Source organism: Alosa pseudoharengus, unplaced genomic scaffold (genome assembly GCF_046254945.1).
Source record: "Alosa pseudoharengus isolate Yale_2024_CS ecotype anadromous, Long Island Sound unplaced genomic scaffold, YU_APseudo_1.1 YU_APseudo_1.1_scf_12, whole genome shotgun sequence".
Classification (NCBI taxonomy): domain Eukaryota; kingdom Metazoa; phylum Chordata; class Actinopteri; order Clupeiformes; family Clupeidae; genus Alosa; species Alosa pseudoharengus.
Window position 1 is genome coordinate 5237113 of NW_027468587.1, and position 19376 is coordinate 5256488.

The 19376-nt window shown below is 41.7% G+C and overlaps 1 protein-coding gene across 1 annotated transcript; it reads right to left on the minus strand.

The window, feature by feature from the left end:
• Nucleotides 1–7862: 7862 nt before the first annotated feature.
• On the minus strand, nucleotides 7863–19170 carry LOC143118578 (metalloreductase STEAP4-like). The gene is made up of 4 exons (XM_076279609.1): nucleotides 18721–19170; nucleotides 10730–11257; nucleotides 8459–8623; nucleotides 7863–8138 (listed from the first exon to the last, which is right to left on the minus strand). The coding sequence occupies exons 1-4, from the start codon at nucleotides 19168–19170 to the stop codon at nucleotides 7863–7865; spliced, it is 1419 nt and encodes a 472-aa protein (XP_076135724.1).
• Nucleotides 19171–19376: the final 206 nt, after the last annotated feature.

Here is a 19376-nt window from a genome sequence, read left to right on the forward strand (position 1 = left end):
TACAAGTGGCCATGTTCTGCCTTGGTGGGTATCTGTGAGAAGGATTAACGTTAGATTTACTTTAGACCATTATCAAGCTCTGAGTAACTTTATAACATTATAGAATGGTTCTGAGTTGCTCCCTCTAGCTTCTAACTAGATAAGCAATGACAACCAGGATGTTCTGGTGAACATAGGCAACTCAACTAATTAATTTTCACCTAAACAAAATGACAGTGTTGAGAGTGATCATGCTTACTGCATGTATGCACTTACCAGGCTTCTTTCACCTGCACTACCGTTGATATTAAACCAGCCTTTCAGGGAAGTTAGCAAGTATGTATGGCTAACAGTGCTAGGATATGCTCATATATCTATGGGCTAAGCTAGTTAGGATAATGATTGCTAGTGAAAGTTGGCTTTAATGGCTTCCACAAAAACTTAACATTGACATGGGAAATAGTAGATAAAACACACACACAAATCATTTCCTTACCATTTATCACGATAGTCATGCATTATTGAAGGAGTTTGAACTCCATTTAAAAATATCTGAATTCATAGCTAACCTAGGCTAAGTTGCTAGCGAATGCTAATGTTAGCCTTTAAGCCAACAATCTGACTCCATTACTGTAACAGTAGGCTATTTACAATGTACAAACCAAATTTCGATAAATTGCAACTACACCTTACCTCTGAATAGCTTTGCCTCCTCTTCCACAAAGATTATTCCATCCTGCACATGTGTTTTCTCACACCAAGCTCCTCACTGAAAGTTGCTCCATTTCTTGGTGAGTGAGATGAACAAAGTTGAGGGGGAAAATAACGGTTGCTCCCGTCCCGAATCTCCTCCCCCAACAACTTTTGAGTGACAGGCCATGTACTTTTTGTACCCTTAGGTACAAATATGGTCCCTTTGCGAAAAGGTACATTAATGATCCAGGAACGGTACATATTAGTACTTTAGGGGCTCAATTTTGTTCCCTTTAAGGTACAGGGTCAAAAGTTGTACCTAAAAGAACAAAAATGTACCCCAACCGTACCCCTATTTTTGAGAGTGTAGGCCAGCGATGGAGGACTGGGATGCCTGGGATGAGTCAGCTGAGGAGGCACTCATATGCCCTGTGCGCACAGTAGCCACCGCCGACGGCGTGTCTGTGCTTTACCAACCAGCGAGAACCGACAACAGAGACACTGGTAAAACATCCTGAGGAGCTTATTGCAGACATTGAAGGACCGCAGCCTCCTCAGGAAGTACAGCCTGCTCTGCCCTTTCTTGTAGAGTGCTTCAGTATTTGCTGACCAGTCCAGTTTATTGTCCAGTTGTAATCCCAGACACTTGTAGGTGTTTACCACCTCTACATTGACCCCATCAATGGAGACTGGTAGCAGAGCGGGCTTAGACCTGCGGAAATCCACCACCATTTCCTTGGTCTTCGAAGTGTTGAGTTGAAGGTGGTCGGTTGAGTTTGCACCATTGCACAAAGTCCTCCACCAGGCTCCTGTACTCCTCCTCTTGCTCGTACCTGATACACCCCACAATTGCAGTATCGTCAGAAAACTTCTGGCATGACTCTTGCAGTATCGTCAGAAAAGATCTGGCATGACTCAGTAATGTAGCACAAGTCAGATGTGTACAGGTGAACAGGACGGGAGAAAGCACAGGTGCGTCTGAGGGGGTTGTCGTGGGGCTGGAGACTGATGGCTGTTGGCTGAAGCCATTGTTGGCGCACTGTTCGTGGTCACCATGTGGGGGAGGGGTGCGATAGCCTGTGATGGTGGGGGTGAGTGTTGCACTGGGAGTGAGGGGGAGATGTGGGTTGGGCAGGCAAGCAAGCAAGAGCATTGTCTGGGTCAGCAGGGAGGGATGGTGGACAGACCACTGCCAACTGGTTCGCCCTGTCCAGATCTCCCTCCACAGAGCTGCTGCTTTTCTTAAGGCCTACTGAATCCTAAAGCAAACTACAGGTAAGGCTTTCACAAAGTGCCTGTTCTTCTTAAGGGTTACATGAGGTGAAAGCTGTTGTTCAATGTCACTGCTGGAAAACTACAACTCTCATCACCACCCTGATGGGCACAGCAAAACAGATCATCATCTCTCGTCCAGACTGTTCGGTCTTCACACCTGGCTGAAACGCTACTGCGCTTCCCTAAGTATCCCCTATGTCAACAACTTTGACTTGTTCTGGGAAAGACTCAGCCTGCTGAAGCATGATGGTCTCCACCCAAACTGACAGGGAGCCGGGCCGCTCTCTAACAGTATAATGACCACACTGAGGCATTGACATTCTGTAGAAAATATCACAGATTCATGCCCCCCAGATATCGATTCAGATATGGATCTGAAAATGTTTTCTACGGGGTAACATATACTTCTACTACCATAGATCAAGCTGCTTCTTGCAATATAGCATGACATATGCTTATAATTTTATTCCAACGTTGATTTCTGCCCAACGTATAGTGAAAAGAAAAGCCAATTTTAATACTAGAAACCTAATATTCTTTCCATACCTCATTCCTCTAAAGCCAGATGCATTTTCAGCTAACATGGGTCTACAAAATCAATGATTTTATCAGTGAAGAAAATGAGAATTTCTGTTTCTTGTTGAAACCTGGCTAACTTCAGACAGTGCAACTGTTCTTGTTAAAACCTGTCCCCCAAATTATAATTTCTTCCACTCAATTAGGCAGGGTAAACGAGGGGGTGGAATTGCCACCATTTTCTCAAATAAATATAGTCATATCAAACTCCCATCAAACACCCATTGACACACTCAGCCAGGCATCTTCTCGAAGATGTGAAGAATTTGCAGACTTCTTCAAAAACAAAGTTACTTCGATAAGGGAGGATATTGGTAATAGGTAATAAGCTTAATAACATAGGTAATAAGGGAGGCTATTGGTAATAGGTCATATGTTTAATAACATAGGTAATACGTTTGATAGTGCACCCAAAAACAGCCCTCAAAATATATTTTTTAGCACTATTACTCAAAATTATACACAAAATTATTACGCAAAATTATAACTCAGACCTGCTCCTCAAAATGTGCTTTGGATCCAGTCCCTACTAAATTCCTCAAAAATGTATATGATAGCTTGGCACCCTTTATTCTCAAGATAATAAATACCTCATTAGAAACAGGTATATTTCCAACTGCTTTTAAAACCGCTGTCATAAAACCTTTACTTAAAAAGCCAAATCTTGACCATAGTATCCTGAGTAACTACAGGCCTATATAAAACCTACCTTTCCTGAGCAAGTACTTGAACCTGGGTAAATTAATTCTGAGTAAGTAGTAAACCTCCTACAACAAAAGCCCTATGGCATTGTTTCGTTAGAAGAATGAAGCCATACAGCTCTTCTATTAGGAGGTTTACCACTTACTCTGAGTTAATTTACCCAGGTTTGTCACTAAACCACATACTTGGAATACCCCAGGAGTCTGTGCTCTATAAAGGCATTGTGTTACATGAGATAATACTGGACCGTACATTAGATAATGTAGTTTCACTGTGGGAAAGTGTCATTTGTATTCAGTGGTGGTGCTTGTGTTCCTTCCTTAGTCAGAATGGAGGTCCCTAGGTCACAATCCTGGCCTACAATAACAGATCTGCCTGTGTACAGAAACACTCCAGTGGAAGCTGAAAACAGAGTGTTGCTGCAGAGATGAAAGATTAGAAAGGGAAATTACACAACAATTTTGTTATATTTATTTAAATATGATAGGGCAAGTGTTTCCTGCAGGACAGTGGGAGAGGAAACTTACACCAAAGTTCTTTATTTCTTTCATTTTTTTGTACAAAGCCTTACAAGTTTTAAAGGTCTTTAGAGTAACTTCTATAAATTGATGTGAAAATGGAGAAGCATTACCCAAAGGCACTAAGAAATGAACATCAAGCTTTAAATGCTAACTCATTAAACATTAGGCCCTGACATAAAGCTTTGCACTTACAGTAAAGGTGGATTTCGTCCAGGTGTGTCCTTCCTGAAAGGCCAGCCTGAACAGAAACCCTTGGGTCTTAATAAGAACTCAGTGACCTTCTCTTTTACACCTTTAATAGAAGGTCACGTAAAATGGCTCCACGGTCAGAGAAAGCTCATTCATCTGTCTTGTTCATTTGAGGTGTTTTTCTTCATGTTATCCACATTTGTAAATTACTGGACTAAACCTGACCCCTCGTTGTGTACATGGTGCATTCCTCCCTTGTACGTTTGCATGTCTGTGGGCATCCCCAGCCAAAATGTAGACCTTAAATTCTTCTATTTCTAGCGCCCCCCCCTCCCCATCATCAACTTCACCAAGCCCATAACCACTCACTCAAGGTGCACACCCCCCCCCCCCCATAAAAAAATAAAATGCAACATTGTACAAGTACTTTAATCGCCCTTATCTTCAGTTGAGATGTTCTAAACTGCACCAAATTGCATTTGTAGGACTATCCTGACACCCTTTGGGGTTATGCTAAGTTTCGTGAAATTTCATCCATGGGGGGGCCATAAAATAAATGAATTTATGTGTACATTTAGTGACTGTACACCCATTGGCCTGTAGATGGTGGTGTTGGGCGAATGATTGCCAATGATGAAATGTGCTTACTACATTTCTACAGGGCAGCACTGTCTCTCTCTCTCTCTCTTTCTCTCTCTCTCTCTCTCACACACACACACACACACACACACACACACACACACACACATACACACACATACATAAACACACATGCGCGTGCACAAACGCATATACGCACCTCTGCCCGTTATCATGAGCGCATTTAAAGATGAGGTTATTTATTTAATTTTTTTAAATGTAGCCAGTCGCCCGCATTCAAAAACGGAATATGCGATTATATTTCACAACTTTGTTAAGTACCGTGACTGGGAAAGCAAGCCGCAGACAGATCAGGGGATTCACTTCCCTGTTTGCAGATCAGGGGATTCACCTGAAGTTTACCCGACTGCTGTTCCCACTGTTCATTCTCATGAAGTTTCATGAAAAAGTTTCCGTTTTTCATGCCCTGAATGGTAATTCGGTTTCATGTTCATCTCCTTAATGTAGTCTATGAAACATTGTGGCTGTAACTGTATAGGCCTACCTGTCTGTCACTAGCTTGACTCAAGGGGAGACAGGGAAGGGGCCCTACACAACTTGCGTAGTGTGCGTATAGGGAGAACCGGCCCTGCATAGTACTGTCATTTACTACAGAAATAGGCCTACTTTGGACATGAAAATACTAGGCTACTGCACTGTAGCCTACTATAACTGAACTGTACTTCGAAAAAACTGCAGGTTTTTTTGTAAGGGGATATGTACAGCAAACATCAAAAGCAAACAGCCCAGACCCTAAACTGGGCATTTATAGCTGTGAAGGTCCTTTATGAGGAAAAACACTACATTTGGTTGACATCCAAAATGGGGTGGGATGCAGGGCCGTAGTCACCATAGACATTGGGGGGGACGTGTCCCCCCCAATATTCAGATATGACCAAAATGTCCCCCCCAATATACTGACATAGAAAAATAAATAAAGAAAACGCTATACTACAGGAAACCAACAAGCACCATCGTCTGAAATGTCATCAAACGTAAGTAACGCATATGAGTAACCTAGGTTCAAGAGAGAGTAGCCTACACCCCTGAATGGTTTGTCCTGACGGTTTTGCATTTTTCGTTAGTGGCGTGCACTATCAAAGGCTTCCATTTACTGCACATACTGCGCTGCGGTAGGCCTGTCAACAATATCGCAAAAGCTACCGGTAGGCCTACAATTCTCACAAAACTTGTTGGAAAGGTGTAGCACAGGCTATAATGCATGGGGTAACGTGAGATGAGTCAGAGAAAAGAGGGTCCTGTCTTAGTAGCCTATTCCTGAATCATGTCCCTTTCAAACTACGTTACAATTGTGTGTTTAGCCGCCAGTATAATAAAATCAAAACACAAATACAAAATCTTATTAGGCTATAGGTCCAACCCTGTAGCCTCTCTAAGCCTTAGTTTTTAAAAATACTCAGGTGTAAGTAATTAGTCAAAGAGCCATTGTATTCTGTGTAATATAGAGGTTAACAAAGATATAGAGTACATTATAATGTTATAATGTACATTTTGGAGACAAATGGAGTCATACCACAGGTCTATGTCCAGGGATGGATTACTGAATGGGAATACTGGGCCCAAGAGCTCAGGGCGCCCTGAAGCCCAAGCCTCTGTGTGGAGTTGCTTCTTCTCCACCCTCTTCTCTTTCCACAAAAATCACCAGAAGTCATCATTTAAAGGGTCATTTTTTTTAAAAATCTTCTGGGGGAGCATGCCCCCGGACCCCCCTATCTTGGCTGGGGGGACTTTTTGCATAATGTACCCAGGGGTTCATAATCCATCCATGCCCATGTCCGTCAAAAGTTTGGAATACCCTAATTGACTGAATTAACTAATGACTTGTTTGTGATTTTTAATCAAATAATATTTGTCCATGGCAGGAAATGTATTGAAATTCTGTTTGGGGGTCCCCGAGACACCACCACAGATTTGGTCCCCCCCAATGTTGACAACATGACTACGGCCTTGGTGGGATGATTGTATTGGGAACAATGAGGTGTAAAATAATTTATCACCCAGAGAGAAGAAATACTCCTTTCTGATTGGCTGGCAGCGTGGCTTTTAATTGTGAATAACGGGACACCTATGAAGTAAATCTGGTAAAAAAAAGTTTAATCGCCGTTCCATATCAATGCTTATGAATGGTACCTATAACAACAATAGTAGGACGATGGTTGAGCATGGAGGCAGGCTTTGCAACAATGGAATCAACTGTAAACAAGCTAACTGTCCATGCTATCACTGTTATAGGGCCAACGGAAGTTGTACAACAAGCTGAACTAGTGAGCTTCTTTTTAAACAGAACCGCGTGTTTCCTTTGCTTTACAGTGGCAACCGGGAAACTGGCGAGGTGTGTCCAGTTATACGAAATGAATGGACTCGGGCGGAGGCAACCGGTATAAATGGTTACATTTTGGCCCTCAGTGTTCAGGTAGGAGGGTCCCTTGCCTATAAGGCCCCATGGAGGCTCTGGCTACTTCTGCTTTTTTCCAGCTGCATTTTTTGACGTTTGCAGGTGTTGCTGCTTCTGTTTATCACAAAAAGTTTCGGTCTCGTCTTCCCCTCTCGTCGCTGATTGGCCTGACGTTTCTCTTGTCTGAGGGAAACGGTTATGAACTATGGTGTTCCAGTCTAGATCTGAGGGAAAAGGTTATGAACTATGGTGTTCCAGACTAGATCTGAGGGATCTGAGGGAAAAGGTTATGAACTATGGTGTTCCAGACTAGATCTCCCTGAAAGAAGATCTAGGTGGGCGGGGCCAGGCTAGCATTTTGTTGGCCCATTCCCACTGGTAGGAAAGTATCAAATTCAAAAAGAAAATACTGTATATATTCTATTTTTTTCAATTTTTAGCATTTGATGTTGTTTAAGTCGTTTTTGCAGTTAAATATTATGGGTTTACAAGATTTATATATTATCACATTCTGTTTTTATTTGCATTTTATACAGTGTTCCAACTTTTTCTGATTTGGGGTTGTACATCAATCAACCAAGTTATTGTGAGTCATTGTGAGTTATTGTTTTGAATGGGTTATTGTCTGAAAATCCACTTCCTCGTGTTTATATGGGCACTTGTCATGCACTCCATAAACATCAACATTTTTAAATGCATATTCTTTTGACTATATGGTACAATCACAAGTGGGTCTTGTGTTATTAAATGCAGTAAATTTAGTTCACTGATCTGCATCATAATAGGAACACTTTTTTGGTATGACACTGCAGGTGCATTAAACTACAGTTGTATAAGTTACATTCATTGGCAATACAATGGTCACTTTAATGTCAAAGAGTTGTTCCTTTCTCCAGGAATGCATCCATTTTGCTGCTTTGCACCTTGGTCGGCCTCTCCCAACCATTCCGGATCAGAGTGATTCTGTGGTCAATGCAGGGGATGGACAAGATCAGCTTCAAAATCAGCACAATGCAGGGGACCACCAGGCACAGCATGAACCCAGGAGGGGTAAACCACTTGTAGGTGGACGGCTTCAGAAACTTGTTCCATCCGTAGAGGAGGCAGTGAGTAGTGCACACTGTCAGGGTGAGGTAGCCTAGTTTAGACTGTGGAGAAGAGAGTAAACACCAGGGTAAGAATCGTTTCTGGACACTTATTTACACACACACCCCACCACCACCAAAATGTTTAGCAACAATTATGACACCATTTTCCATGTACGGCTTGTTAGAGGTAAATGTTGAGAAATTCCTGATAATGCTATTGACCAGCTGGTGGAGAAAAACATGTTAGCCTTTACCATGAAGGATGCAGAAGTGCAAATGTTAAAGCAATCACTTGATTCTGGTGTATGTATAACAATATATATTTCCTGCTGATGTGGATGCACACACACACACACACACACACACATGCTTAATTGTACCTGTACGAAGCGGAACTCCCTCCAGTTGAGCGTGTTGCTGACCGAAGGTAGAGAGGTGATCCCCAGCAGCAGAAATATGGCGAAGCCCAGGACCCCCAGGGACAGGAAGGCATCTGTCGCCCAGGCCTCAGCATTGTCAAAGGGCACCGATTGGTTCTTCTTGATCTGAAACAGGACAGTTGGAGACGACAGTCAGCTAGTGTTGATAGCCCTCCAGAGATGGGAAATGCTGACGTCAGTGAATAAAAGTCCGGTAACACTTTACTTGACGGGTGAGTTCATAACACATTCATAGCAGCTGTCATAAACTGCACATAAAGCATTCATGACTGTTTCATGAGACATGACTCAACATTCATACCAAACCTTTCATGAATGTGGAAGACAGAAAGACGATAACTTGTCAAAATAAAAGTCCAAAGTCGCAAAACAGCATTGCTTTTTTTGGTCCAAACCTCTAAGGCTACCTGATCATGTCACATCTGAGTCAATGGGCTACTCCAGTGCCAAAAAGAGAGAACATGGTCAAGCAAATAATTTTTGCTTCATAAAAATGTATTTGTTTTATGATGTAACCTTTGCAGATGATTTTTCATATTTTGCTACTGGGAATGTCCAACCGTTCCAGGTTACACAAATACGGGTCAGCTGAATGTAGGCTAGTTTACCTCCCAGTGTTAAACTCACTTCACAACTTGTATAGTAAAGTGACATTCGATGTAGACTTCATAAGATATTCATGAAATATTTACAAAGGCTGGAGAGATTAAATTAATGGTATCCAGGTTACACAAATACGATGTTGGACTTTTATTTTGACAAATTGTTGTCGTTCTGTCTTCCACATTCATGAAAGGTTTGGTATAAATGTTGAGTCATGTCTCATGAAACAGTCATGAATGCTTTATGTGCAGTTTATGACAGCTGCTATGAATGTGTTATGAACTCACGCGTCAAGTAAAGTGTTACCAAAAGTCCTACTATATTATACCTGAGGATCTTAAAAGAGGTCATTACCGGTAGTAATTTAGCTAATATCTTAGGCTGAACATGATAGAGCTTTTACTTTTTGAAGCTAAGTTTTTAATCTTGACAATTACCTTTTAAATATTTTGGGGTGTCTTTTTTGTCATGGGGAATTGAAAGGAAGAAAATAGCCCCAAACATGGAGACATGTCGGGCTATCCTCACTTGAGAGAGAGAACAGGCCCACAGCGCCTCTCACGTGGAATGAGAAGTACGTTGGGCCGATCTCCTGTTGATCGCGTGTCTGAACAATAGACACGCTGGTGAAGAGTTAATTGGTACTCTTATTATTACAAACTCGATTAATCTGACTCCGTTTAATTAATAATTTGTATCACCATTCAATTACCAAGTTATTCGTTTATCAGTTATGGAAGAGCATGGCATGGCATACTACAAGAATTGAAGTATACGATTATAGGCAAATTAACAATTTATTGGTATTAATCAATGTAAATGTAATCAATATCACTTCAGTTGAATGTAAAAGTAAACTCACATAGTCTACTGTAACAAAGTAAAGTAACAAAGTAGTAAACAGTAACAAAGACAACTTAACCAACTCACAGAAGTACATTTAACAAATTAACAAGTTAAGAATAAAAGATACACCAGGTAAAACAGTATAACAGAGAAAGAGAGGGGGGCAAAGGGAGACAGAGAGAGAGAGGGAGAGAGAGGGAGAGAGAGAGAGAGGGAGAGAGAGGGAGAGAGAGAGAGAGGGAGAGAGAGAGAGAGGGAGAGAGAGGGAGAGAGAGAGAGGGAGAGAGAGGGAGAGAGAGAGAGGCAGAAGAGAAGAACCAAGATGGAAAAGAAGAGTGAACTGAGAATATTCTTCTCTTTTATCGATGACTTGGGCCACACCTGACTCATCAGGGCCTCTGTTATCTGAGAGAGATGGGTGTGGCCCAGGTGTTATCATACCTTTAGACTACAGTGTAGTTCTTAGCCTACAACTATGCACAGATACATTACATTGTAATGAAACCATGATCAGACTGTTGCCCACATTACAAGTATTAATTCAAGACCAAACATAAATGTATTATTACAACACACATTTACAGAGATTGACAGTGATTTCAGAGGTAACCATTACTGTATGGTAATTAGCTTGGCCTAGAATCTTGTGGGGTTAGGAATTTCCTTTGTGGGGTAGACCTGCAAAAGGCATTCTTTAGAAAAGCAAAATGTTTAGCTAAAAGGCTGGTCCTTACAGTATTTAATTACATTGAGATGTCATACCTGTGTTATGACCTCTGTGTCACTTGTGTGAATGACATTGTATCTGATGGAGATGATAAATGTGTAGACCACATGAAGAACAGCAGAGAACAAGGCCAACAGTCCCAGCTGCTTCCTGCACAGCATCCAGCGATCCAGCCAATCAGGGAAGCGCTTGTACTTGGTGCCGTTATACAGCTGCAAGATGGCCGCCACTCCTCCTGGCAGGTAACACAAAGACAGCATTACCAGGGCAACAATGGGGAACACCTTATTGGCCAGGGTGATCATGATGCGATAGGAAATGTCCTGTCCCTTCTCGGCGTACGCGTAGATGACGTCGCGGATGAGCAGGTAGAAGAAGAAGAAGGCGGTGAGCCCCGTGGCGACCCAGAGAGGGAGCCTCCAGTTGGGGAAGAGCTGCAGGGGGATGTCCTCCAACTCCCCAGCAGCACCAAGGGAGCCCCTGTCCTGGGCACTCAGCCCCAGACTGTGGGCAATGTCCACTACTGCTTGTTTAGCTTTAGGGTCATCCCCGCACACCAACACCTGCGAGAGAGAGAGAAGTTTTGCTGATGGCCCAGTGATACTGCCAAGTGTATTTACTTCATAGCCTTGGAGCTATTCACTCAAAGGGTTTCCAATAGGGTTGCCAACGTTCTGATATGATAATAAGGAACGGGGGTGGGGGGTCTATACACTTCCATACACCGGCTTCCACTTCAGTTATTATACAAGTGGGGGCATACACACACACACACACGTGTGTATACCAGTATCAAGAAAATGTGAGCATGTTGTGCTGTCATTTTAATTTGTGTAAAACGAGCACACGATTTAGCCAAATGGCCGTACTATAGCCTACTGTATTCACTAAAATGAGTGCAATATTTGCTAAAATGAGCGCACAATATACTAAATGTTATGCACAGTCTAGTAAAATGAGAGCATAATTTTGTAAAACGACTGCACAATTTGGTCAAATGAGAGCACATTCTCACAATATACAAAAAACAATGCTTGCAATGATGCCTCCAGGGGTACTCATTTTCTTTCCGGTGAAAAAAAATAACCGTTTGTTCTATATTCAGTCTATGGTTTGTAGCCTATATTCTACTCAAACCAAACAACTCTGAAATGTAACACTGAACTGACAGATATCACACAAAAAAACATCTTGTGAACATTATAATAAGCAGCTCCAGAAGCACAACTCTGAGTTTGGTGGAGGCTTATATTTTCTCTGGCTTGTTTCTGTCTCAGAACAAGTAGGCTATAGCCCTGATGCACTGTAAAAGACTGTAAAGACATTTCATCTCACGCTGACGCTGCTATCAGCGTAATACAGCCTACGTGACTCACAGTGGCTCAAACGGAAAGTGCATTCTCTGTTGGGATAGTGATGACAGACAAACCGAGTTGATTCTCAAAAATACGGACCAAAATGCGTTCCATATCAGTTCAATATGAAACACATTTTTTTCCTTTCAAATATATTCCATTCCATTTTTACAGAATGGTTGCCAAGCCTAGTTACCAAGTCACATACTCAAGGACCAAAACGATAAATGTCCCTATAATTTCCTGCTCATCAAATCAGACCATAATGTTAGATAAGCATTTTATGCTTTATTGAAGTACATTGTGGCCTCTACAATTGATACAATAAAACTGTAAAAGGGCGGTGGTAGCGTAGCGGCTACAGAGCTGGGCTAGCTTGCAGTAGCCTGACCAGTTGTGGGCTCCATTTTCGGCTTCCACTGTGGTGCACTTGAGCTCTGGGGACAATGGTCCTTGTAATGAAAGTGACGTATGTCAGTCGCTGCGGATAAATCAAAAGTGTCTGCTAAATTAATAAATGTAAAAGTGGCACAGACTGGAAAACATAGGTGTCCCGTGGCCTATGATGTGAGTTTGTTTCTTCCATGAGATAAAAGGTAGACCTTCCCTTTTGTCAAAAATTAAATGCTCTGAAGTTTGATCAGAAAATAAAATGAATCATCTTTTAGCCTAAAAGACAGTGTCAGACTCATAATTTCACACATTAAATAGTAAGGCATTTGTATTCAGTTGTGGATGAGGTAAGCTACATGGCGTTCCATTGTCAGAGGCAAAATGCACTTTCAAACACAAAGTACAAAGTTCTACCCACAAACTAGGGGGTGACAAAGGCACCTCACTGTGAGGAGGAGCTAAAGACGCCATTACTCTAGCTGACAGGGTCCATCAAATGCAATTTTCTGTAGTGTCTGGGTTTTCTGTGTGAGGTGCAGACAAGTCATGTTGAGTCAGCTGAACAAATAAAAAAACAGGCAGGTGTGTGTGTGTGTGTTTGTGTGTGCATGCGTACAGTATCTGAGTGTTTATGTGAGTTTGCCTACATAGAGAGGTCTAATACCTATTGTCTTCTAAATCATTTAACCCTATGAGCCCGATTTACGCACTGTGTGTGAAAAAGTCACACCCCTCATTCTCTGTTAAATGCAAGTTTGATCAATGCAAAGTCATGTATTAGAGGCAACGCTGTGAGCAGACATGGGCAGTATTTCAATTATATGTATTTAAAATACGTATTTAATTACTTTAGCGTATTTTGTAATTTGTATTTTACAGGATTGGAAAAACTCAAATGTAGTTTGTAACAAAATACTTTGAGGGATTGTATTTGAGTATTTCAACTACTTAAATACTTCTCAAATAAGCCAAAATGTCATCACTCAATCAAATATACTACCTGCTATAACCATGACAATAGGCAATGCTTATCATAAAACCAAAGGCCAGAATCTTGGTGAATCTGATTTTAAGAATAGGCTGGGTGCCTGGAGATATCCTTTGGGCAATTCCCTATATTCAACTGTAAAGTTGACCTAAACATTTCATTACCTTTTTGGAAGAAAAGCATGACATTTTTACCCATTTTCCATTTTTCTTGCTGTGGTATGCCACATTGTGACCAACTTAAAAGTGTTAGATCCAACTCTCTTCTATTACGATCCCCTCTGAATATGTGTAAAGTTGAATTTTTTTTAAAGAAAAGTCAATTGTGGGAGCCAAAATGGTCAACTTTATCACCCTTCTGTAAGGACAACATGGGGTGTAAGCCCAATTTGTTTGTTTATGTCAATTTTTGTCACCCTGTAGACAACTTAAAGCCCCTTAGAACCCCTTAGAACATGTCAGGAAGTTGAAAGAAATTAAAAAAGTAACTAGGAGCTTGAATTGTCAGGTGTGTTAAGCGCTACAAGACTAAAATTTGAAAACAATACAGATAAGATACTGAGGGAAAATATTAGGACCACAGCCTTTGACCCCATGACCTTGAGTACCTAATAGCTGATGTTCATTCTTACTACAGGACAGTATCAAAACTTGGATTTGACATGAGGATTTATGTAAGGAGTAACATCCGCTGAGGTGTCCTGATATGCAGAAATAATGGAGGAGACGGAGACAAAGACCTCCCGGAGTGGAATCAATTCTGTATATTGGGACACCTTATATGTTGTTATTCTGTTTATCCCCCATGTTGCCAGTAGGCATGCATTTATAGCACAACAAGGGAAATGAAGTTCAGTTTAAAAAGAGGCCGACCTGTTCAATTTGTTGTACTACTTTCATTGGTTACGGAAAATGATGGTGGGTAGTTTGCTTTGTTACAGTTGATTCCACTGTTGCGAAGCCTGCTTGTCAGTTCAATCATTGTTTACATTGGGATGGTGATTACATTTTTTACCAGATCTACTTCATAGGTGCCCCAATGTACAGAATTAATAGCCCCCTGCCAGCCAATCAAAAATAGTATTTCTTGTCTCTTGGGGATACATTTTCAATAATATGCCTTGTTAGTATACCATGATTATTGTGTGGGTATTTTTGTATTTCCAAATTACTAATTACTTGTATTTTAATTAAATTTTTAATTGTATTTTGTTACATTTCATGAGCCAGTATTTGTAATTTGTAACAAAATAGTTTTTGATGTATTTGTGCCCACCGGACCCGGAAAAAGTATTAGCGGCACATTATTGCACCACAACTTAACAACTGAATAAGAGTATAACTAGATGTACCGCAGAGCGGTACAAAATATGACCGCCGCCCAGTCCAGCACATTTTTTCCACAAAAAGAAATCACGCTGAAAGGCCTATATGATTCTAACTGTCTCACTAAATTGCATTATCCACACTCAATTCTCACTGGTATCTGCTAGACAACAAGTACCAAAACATGATTAGTTCATAGATTTCACATGTAAAATTCATTTTATACAACCCCACCTCCATCTTGCCTGTTCATAATTATGAGAAATTCTTGATTGTTTGTGTTATGTTTATGTTATGTGTGTGGGTGTGTGGGTGTGTGTGTGTGTGAGTGTGTGTGTGTGTGTGTGCGTGCTTGTGTGTGTGCCTGCGTATGTGCCTGTGCATGGAAGCGTACATATGTCTACTGTGTGAGTATGTGTCATACGCAGTGCCGGCCCAAGCCTTTTGGGGGCCCTAAGCAGAATTTGATTTGGGGGCCCCCTCCCACAACGCAGTCACCTGTGCTTGGTGATAATTGACAACTTCACACTATAATGTCATATTATAAATTAATACAGTGAGGTTATGTATTAATACAGCGACTGATTATGAACTACTGTCCCCCTGGACACAGATGCATAAGGACCCTCTCCCCTACCCTCTTTGTGCAAATGTGGGTACAAACGGGTGTGTGTGTGTGTGGGGGGGGGGGTTAGATGTGATTTCCTGTATTCTGGTGCATTTTTGGGATGGTCAGCTGGAGAAGGGCAGTACCTAAATTTGTTCAGATTCATAGCCTTTTGCTTTTTGACTTATTGGTAGTGAATTCACACAACTACTTGGGGTTCAGGGTCCCTTGACCTCTTGGGCTCGGTAGGCTCATTCAGTAATCCATCCTTGCTCACATGCCAAAAATGTTTTGGCGCTCCAATCTAGACTTCTGGCCCCATGTGCTTGGTAAACCAATGTATTAATATAGTTGTTATTTACACCAACCCTGTCACCTTTTAATCTTAGAGGGTACTAAAATCACAGATTTATTTGAAACATTCATATTCAAAGTGAAGCACTAAGGGTGGTTTACTGAAGTTGAATTGACAAATAACAAAATACAACAGCATTTGTATTTGTTGTAAACAAGTACATCAGTTTAATGACTTGTTTTTCAACAGATTTGCTGAACAAATCCGCAAATGTGCATTAAATGAGCAATTTTCAACTACAAAATAAAAACAAAATAGACAAACATTAATAATCAAAAATAAAATGTCCCAAAAAATAGATAATTATTCCTACTTCGTTCCTGGTTTTTAGGCATCTGCAACTCTGCAGTGGACGAATCTGCAATGATTAAATAAATACATAAATAAAAAAAATAAAAAAACGATGTTAAATGTGTCGTGTCATATTAACAGGCTATGTAACCATTTGCCATCAAGAAAACCTCACCTTCTGGTAGGTAGAGTTAGGTAGAGGTAGAGATGTGCTCCAAAGGACTTCAACAGTGTCTCTGAAAAAAAAAAAATATTGCATAAGTGCATAGTTGATCGAGCAGAATGAGTTTATTTTGCTATCATTACTTACACTCAAATAACAAGCAATTCCACATGTAACAATTCATATTCTATTGGCAAATGAGGCATACTCAAAAGAGTATACTTAATTGCAGTATGGTGAACGCTTAACATGGTGATCTACTGCAGCCTAAATATTAGGGTAGCACCGCTACATCACTTGCCACTATCTTAATCAAATGTAAATTTATTTTCATCACAGAAGTCTCCCCACCCAACATGGTATATTTTCTCAAACACTACCATCTCTCTCCAAAGATCTTAGAGCAGAGCGGACGTACTGTTCCATCTTTGCCTATGAAGCTGGAACGTTACCGATGCCCAGAGTCGCGCTAGTCAGTGGGTTGGGTTGGGACTGGGAGCCTGGGCTTAGTCTGTTGTTGCTATCAGACTTACCACTATGTCACATATTATAGAGCAGTAATAAACTATCAACACTTTCAGGTGCGAAATCAGAAACAATCCCTCTGTGGTAAATTTGCCTTCAGCTACGTTTTCATGTAGCTACTGTAGTGCTAATGTCCACTTCAGTCAGCTAGCTAACTTTAATTTACGACATAATAAGCCCACCTAGAGCTAGGGTACATGCTTGATTGAACATCCAAAACAATCCCAATATCCTTGACATCTGAAATACATCTAGATAAATATATATTAATGGGAGACATTTCTCTGTTGATGGCGGAGATTTAGCTCTGGTGATGGCTTATATTAGATCATGACAGCTAGCTAGCTACCTCAAGCACAAAACATACTGTAAATAATCATGCAAAACATACCTGTATCTTGCTCGTTTTTCTCCTCCTCTGTCATTTTCTTCGTTCTGTTTTCGGCACCAGAGGGATACGTCCTTTTTTGTGACTTGTCTGAACATTACCGTCTCTTCCGATTGTTGAACTTGATGCAGTGTCTGCACGAATTGTATATGCACCCGAGGTGTCTACTTTATGCGCGTGACTCAAAGGCTGGCAGACACAGTAGCAGTAGGCAGGCATATTAATCATGAAATCATAATTTTCTTGATTTGAATGATAATTGTTTCATTTATTCATTCATTGATGTCACTTGTTTACGTTATTTATTATGTAAAAAAAAAAAAAGAAACTCGATTGGGGGCCCCCTGGTGGCCAGGAGGCCCCAAGCAGCCGCTTAGTTCGCTTATGCCTCGGGCCGGCCCTGGTCATAGGTATGATTACTGTGAATGTGTGTGTGTGTGTGTGTATCTGTTTGTGCACATGTGTGCACATGAACTGGGTTAACATGACCCCTGGAGGCAAATATACGGAAAAAATGGTCATCCTAGGTCCTACAGTTCTCAAGATATTCACAGAGAACTGTGTCTGGCCTACCCTCCTTTCGGGGGGTCCAGTCCAGCGGGGGGGCTACAGATCAAAACGAAAAATGACGGTTCCATGCTATCCATGTGGGGGTACATGCCCACCAAGTTTTGTGTACCCCGGTCTTTCAGTGTCCCGGGAATCCTTGTTGGTGTACGTCACTAAATGTACACATAAATTGTTTTATTGTAAGGCCCCCCATGAACGAAAGTACACAAAACTTGGCATGCATTCGGAGGGTGTCATAATGATCCTACACTTTCAATTTCGTGCAGTTTTGACCATGTCAGCCAGAGATATTGTGATGAAAACACCTAATTTTTTGCTTTTTAATTTTTAACTAGGTGGCGCTATACATGAAATAAGTGGTAATGGGATGGGTTGACATGGCCCCTTGAGATCAACATACAAAAAAAAGGTGGACCTCCTAGGCCCTACGGTTCTCGAGATATTCACAGAAAACTGTCTCCGGCCACCTACAGGCCAGTTGGTGTATAGTAACATAAATTAATTTATTGTGTGGCCCCCCATGAACGGAATTCCACGAAACTTGGCGTGCATTTAGAGGGTGTCATAATGATCCTACACTTCCAATTTCGTGCAGTTTTGACTATGTTAGGGCACAGATACCTGCGATTACAACACCTAATTTTTACTTTTTTGTGTTTAACTAGGTGGCGCTATACATGAAATGAGTGGTTATGGAATGGGTTGACATGGCCCCTTGAGATCAACATACAAAAAAAAAATGGTCCTCCTAAACCTTACGGTTCTCGAGATATTCACAGAAAACTGTGTCTGCCCTACCCTCCTTTCGGGGGGTGCAGTCCAGCGGGGGGGCTACAGATCAAAACGAAAAACGATGGTTCCATGCTATCCATGTGGGGTTACATGCCCACCAAGTTTCGTCTACCCCGGTCTTTCAGTGTCCCGGGAATCATTGACGGAAATTTGGACATGCGAAAAAGAAAAAAAAAAGAAAAAAAAAAAACAATCTGACTAAACCTATATGACCGCCGCTTCGCTGCGCGGCGGTCATAATTATTTGGGTCTATGTGATGTCACTTCCCCTCACCTGTCGGCTGGCGTCCAGCGCCCCTGACTGCAGGGCCCAGGCTGACACTGTGTTGAAGCCTTTCACCACAGACGCTCCCGGCACCAGGCTGCTCAGGTACTCAGCGTTGGATTGTGAGAACTGGCCCCTCTTCAGGTTGTTGCTGATGTCCACCAGCACCTTGCCCTCCAGAGCAGGGGTCAGCGAGGTCAGGAAGTCATAGTAATCGCGCTGCACGGCTATAAAGATCACCTGAGCCATTTGAGCTGCCTCTGTGTGGGTCATGACCTTTGAACCTTTGGGCACCAGTGCCGAGTTCTTGGGGTCACGTGACCCAAACACGACCTCATATCCTGCCTGGAGCAGACGAAGCCCCAGAGAGCGTCCAAAGTCTCCTGTGCCAAAGATGCCCACCGTCCCCTGCTTACGCTCCCCAGCAAGAGACGTCATGGCAACAGAATCAGACTTCATGGACATACTGACACACACACACACACACACACACACACACACACACACACACACACACACACACACACATACTGTATATTCAACTTAGTATCACACATTCCTTAGTAGGTCAAAATGTTATACTTACTCAGTATGTCAACACATTTTTCTTTTCAAGTGGCAGAAATGGCCTTCCATAGAGAATTGGAATTTCTACACTTCACAGT